The sequence below is a fragment of the Limulus polyphemus genome, unplaced genomic scaffold (genome assembly GCF_000517525.1).
Source record: "Limulus polyphemus unplaced genomic scaffold, Limulus_polyphemus-2.1.2 Scaffold11315, whole genome shotgun sequence".
NCBI lineage: Eukaryota > Metazoa > Arthropoda > Merostomata > Xiphosura > Limulidae > Limulus > Limulus polyphemus.
The window spans coordinates 1-5,462 of record NW_013676925.1 but is presented as its reverse complement, the minus strand read 5'-3'; the positions used below and the strand labels follow the sequence as shown (position 1 = coordinate 5,462).

Below are 5,462 nucleotides of genomic sequence, written 5' to 3'. Positions count from 1 at the left end.
GTGTTACTAAATCTACAATATACCATCTGTAGGAAGATATGTCAGTGTGTTGCTAAATCTATAGTATACAATCTGTAGGAAGATATGTCAGTGTGTTACTAAAGTTACAGTATACCATCTGTAGGAAAATATGTCAGTGTGTTACTAAATCTACAATATACCATCTGTAGGAAGATATGTCAGTGTGTTACTAAACCTATAGTATACAATCTGTAGGAAGATATGTCAGTGGGTTACTAAAGTTACAGTATACCATCTGTAGGAAAATATGTCAGTGTGTTACTAAATCTACAATATACCATCTGTAGGAAGATATGTCAGTGTGTTACTAAACCTATAGTATACAATCTGTAGGAAGATATGTGAACGTGTTCCTAAATCTACAGTATACCATCTGTAGGAAGGTATGTCAGTGTGTTACTAAATCTATAGTATACAATCTGTAGGAAGATATGTGAACGTGTTACTAAATCTACAGTATACCATCTGTAGGAAGATATGTCAGAGTGTTATTAAATCTATATTATACCATCTGTAGGAAGATATGTTGGTGTGTTACTAAATCTATAGTATACAATCTGTAGGAAGATATGTCAGTGTGTTACTTAATCTACAGCATACCATCTGTAGGAAGATATGTCAGTGTGTTACTTAATCTACAGCATACCATCTGTAGGAAGATATGTCAGTGTGTTACTAAATCAATAGTATACTATCTGTAGGAAGATATGTCAGTGTGTTAATAAATCTATAGTATGTCATCTGTAGATATAGGCATTCTTAGCGGGGTCTGGTATTTAAGATGCAACACAAAAATTGTTGGACAATTCTTGCCCAAGACAAAATTCTGAACATTTTTCTTTATATGTGTTACAAGACTTTTGTAGATAATATTCTTTTTCTATAAACTAGCTGTAAGTCTGTGTTACAAGATTTCACTAAATAACACACTGTCTTTCTGTAAATTGTCTGTAAGTCTGGGCAAAAAGACTTCACTAGATAACATTGTATTTCTGTAAACTGGTTGTAACTCTGGATAACAACAAGTTACTAGATAAAACATGTTTTTTTCATAAATTGGTTATAATTCTAGATTACAAATATTTACTAGATAACACCCAGTCTTTCTATAAATTGGCTTTAGCTCTGTGCTACAAAGGTTAATATATATTCTTAAACTGAAAATGTATTTCAAATAAATACTTACCTCCTGTCACAAAAAGAAGTTTTTTGATTTATACTTCCCTCTATTGGTGCAAATGTTTGCTTGCCACTAGCCTTCATACTCCCACATATGTTAAGATAAGATATCTGCATACTAACATGTAAATCATTATGCAGCAATCCTCTACCAATATAAGTGTGTGACACTACCCTTATCATAACTAGCACCCTCTCTCTAATCTTGCAGCTGTTAACCACTTCCACTTTGGTCGTATCACACCAAACTACACCGGAAGTGGGAAATGTTAGCTAAGTTGGAAATACCTTTTCAGTTTAAGAAAATTATAATTTCCGATACAATATCTTACCTCCTCTCTAACAAAAAGGCTAGAATTTCACAGTGAAGCAGTGAATGGCCGGTGAGAAGATGATCTCCCTTTAGGTAGCACCCAAAGGAAAACCATGTGGTGTGAGAAGGAACTAAAAATAACACACCTATGGGAGACTGCACCACTTTTGAACCAGGTATATTCATCGTCCATGAGTAAAGTGTCACCAAACAGATGGAAACAAAGGAGGGACCCCAAAAAAATAACAAATAATGGGACCCCTTGGTGTAGAGTGACTAGGGCACGACATACCTGATTAATCAATTTCCACAAAAGGGGAAAGAGGTCTGGGCAATACCCTCGAAACTACACGCGACTGAGAGGCATATTCAGGAAAGGAAAAAAGGCTGTCCAAATCCTCATCTTCCCAATCACTCAAACCCTGAGCAGGTATGATAGGACAATCATCAGGTGGCTCTGAATATTGTATGAAATTGGTCAACTCCCAACGTACTAGAGCCGTCAGATCATGGGTCGTTAATCGGGGCTCTGACCCGGTGGATGTGGTCGGGAAATCCACTGCAGCAGTAACATCAGTTGTAGTCATGACCACTTGAAATTGTGAGTGAATAATTCTCACAAGGAAAAATAGGAGAGAAGATAAATAAATTAAATTAAAACTCTCCACGAAAAAAGAATGAAAATGGTAAATAACAATTGAACTGAAGTAGAAAAATTAAGAAAGTAAAAATTTGTGGAGAAGTTAATCAAAAACATGTCTATTCAGTAAGAGTGCCAATCAAGAAGTGAATAACAGCTGTAAGATTAGAGAGGGCGCTAGTTACGATAGGGATAATGCTGCACTCCTATTGGTGGAAGGTTGCTGCATAATCATTTGCATGTTAATATGCAGATATCTCACGTTAATATACGTGAGGGTAAGTGGGATTATCAAGGCTTGTGGCAAACAAAAATTTGTACCAATGGAAGGCAGTATCAATCTAGAAAGCTTTTTGTGAGTGGAGGTAAGATATCGTATCTGAACTTAACTTGATAACACCCAGTCTTTCTTTAAACTGCCTGTATGTTATTACTCTAGATCCCTTATTTGTTTTTTGACATCAAAGGTTTTGTTGATATATTAAACAAATACCTATTTGCATAAATTATGTATTAGAACTTGATAATATTTCATAATGATCATACAAATTTTATTATATATAAATAAATCTAACATGACAGTCAAGTGTCTTGTGTTAAAAATATATACCCTGTTTAAACTACATAACATTTATCATAAAAGTTATACTAAAACTTAAAAATACCTTGAAATGATAGTTTGTAATTCAACAATGTTTCCCCTAACTTCCCCAGTATGCCAGTCACAGCATACACAGGTTTTTTGAAGAATTGAACATGTGGGGGTACAGTGTTATTCATCTGGAACCTAGCCAACAAGGTCCGTTGTTCGAATTGATGAGGGAAAAAACTGAGAAAGGCGTTGTCATTACTTAGGAGTTTATAATGGCACATGGAACACAAGGGCATTTTTTGTTTTTCAAAAAACGTTTGGATATGTTGTCCTATTACCTGCAAAAAATAATAGTTAATCACATACCATGCAAAATCTCTCACTGAATTAAGCCTATTCATTATTCTTTAATTTCAGTAGTCTTACGATGGAGGAAGGATAAGAAAGGAATTACATGTTTTGAAATATGTTCTCCCAAATCATAAACAAATGGTATTAGTCTATGAAATTTCCAAAATTAATAATATAATAGTAATAAAAACAACTAAATTTTAAAACTGTTTTTATTATCACATGGCTGATTTAATAATATATCAAAGTATTCTTCACAGTGTGCAAGTTTAGAGGGAGCTTGTAAAAATCTTTATTAAATCAAAGTGTGAAAATATACATACATGAAATTAATTCAAAATTATTTTACATCAACTCTAGCAAAAGAAAATCTTTTTTCTTAATGTTTGATATTTCATATACAGATTCAACAGGAGCTTATACTGAGACACAAGAAAAATGTGTTATGATTTAACACGTGTTAAGAACAGCATGAAATTATATTCACAATACACTATCTTACAGAAGTTAATGGTTTATATTACCAGGTAATATATTGTTGAGTTTAGAAGACAATTTTACTAAACAACATTACAACAAGGTGTGAATGTATAGAAAAAATAAACTTTTGGTTTTGTATTTTAAATTAGTTAATAACTCTGTTAATCATCCATCTTCAGTTAATATTATCAAGACAGTACAGTACCTTTGCAACAAGAGCTCCATATGTTGCATCTGCTCGCCACAGCAATGGTTTTGACCATCCAACCAAAGGATCTGCTTCACTATAATATCAAAACATATTTATGTATTCCAGTATACATCCACTTGTATTAGTGTATTACAGTATACAACCTAATGTATTCCAGTATACAACCTAATGTATTACAGTATATAACCTACTGTATTAGTGTATTACAGTATATAACCTACTGTATTGGTGTATTACAGTATACAACCTATTGTATTAGTGTATTACAGTATACCACCTATTGTATTAGTGTATTACAGTATACAACCTACTGTATTAGTGTATTCCACTATACAACCTATTGTATTACAGTATACAACCTATTGTATCACAGTATACAACCTACTGTATTAGTGTATTACAGTATACAACCTATTGTATTAGTGTATTACAGTATACAACCTATTGTATTAGTGTATTACAGTATACAATGTATCATATTAGTGTATTACAGTATACAACCTACTGCATTAGTGTATTACAGTATATACCTATTGTATTAGTGTATTACAGTATACAACCTATTGTATTAGTGTATTGCAGTATACAACCTATTGTATTGGTGTATTACAGTATACAACCCACTGTATTAGTGTATTACAGTACACAACCTACTGTATTAGAGTATTACAGTATACAACCTATTGTATTAGTGTATTACAGTGTACAACCTACTGTATTAGTGTATTACACTATACAACCTACTGTATTAGTGTATTACAGTATACAACCTATTGTATTAGTGTATTACAGTATACAACCTAATGTATTGGTGTATTACAGTATACAACCTACTGTATTAGTGTATTACAGTATACAATGTATTTTATTAGTGTATTACAGTATACAACCTACTGTATTAGAGTATTACAGTATATAACCTACTGTATTAGTGTATTACAGTATACAACCTATTGTATTAGTGTATTACAGTATACAACCTACTGTATTAGTGTATTAGAGTATACAACCTATTGTATTTGTGTATTACAGTATACAACCTACTGTACTAGTGTATTACAGTATACAACTTATTGTATTAGTGTATTACAGTATACAACCTATTGTATTAGTGTATTACAGTATACAACATAATGTATTATTGGATTCCAGTATACAACCTAATGTAATAGTGTATTCCAGTATACAACCTACTGTATTAGTGTATTACAGTATACAACCTATTGTATTAGTGTATTACAGCATACAACCTAATGTATTAGTTTATTCCAATATACAACCTAATGTATTAGTGTATTACAGTATACAACCTACTGTATTAGTGTATTACAGTATACAACCTAATGTATTAGTTTATTTCAATATACAACCTAATGTATTAGTGTATTACAGTATACAACCTAATGTATTAGTTTATTCCAATATACAATGTATTTTATTAGTGTATTGCAGTATACAACCTATTGTATTAGTGTATTACAGTATACAACCTACTGTATTACAGTATACAACCTATCGTATTAGTGTATTACAGTATACAACATAATGTATTAGTGGATTCCAGTATGCAACCTATTGTATTAGTGTATTACAGTATACAACATAATGTATTAGTGGATTCTAGTATACAACCTACTGTATTAGTGTATTACAGTATACAACCTATTGTATTAGT

At 31.9% G+C, this 5,462-nt stretch overlaps 1 protein-coding gene across 4 annotated transcripts in view; it reads right to left on the bottom strand.

Annotated features, from left to right (window-relative positions):
- The window catches only part of LOC111083811 (alpha-L-iduronidase-like), an 11,866-nt gene extending 7,816 nt beyond the window's left edge, over nt 1–4,050 (bottom strand). For all 4 annotated transcript variants that reach the window (XR_002609262.1, XR_002609261.1, XR_002609260.1 and 1 more), the window contains exons 1-2: nt 3,782–4,050; nt 2,819–3,083 (exon numbers count right to left, since the gene is read on the bottom strand). Coding sequence is in view for 1 of the 4 variants with exons in the window: in XM_022380501.1 (XP_022236209.1) it covers nt 2,819–3,041 (223 nt within the window). In the remaining 3 variants the exon portion in view is untranslated. The remainder of the gene's footprint in view (nt 1–2,818; nt 3,084–3,781) is intronic.
- Nucleotides 4,051–5,462: the final 1,412 nt, after the last annotated feature.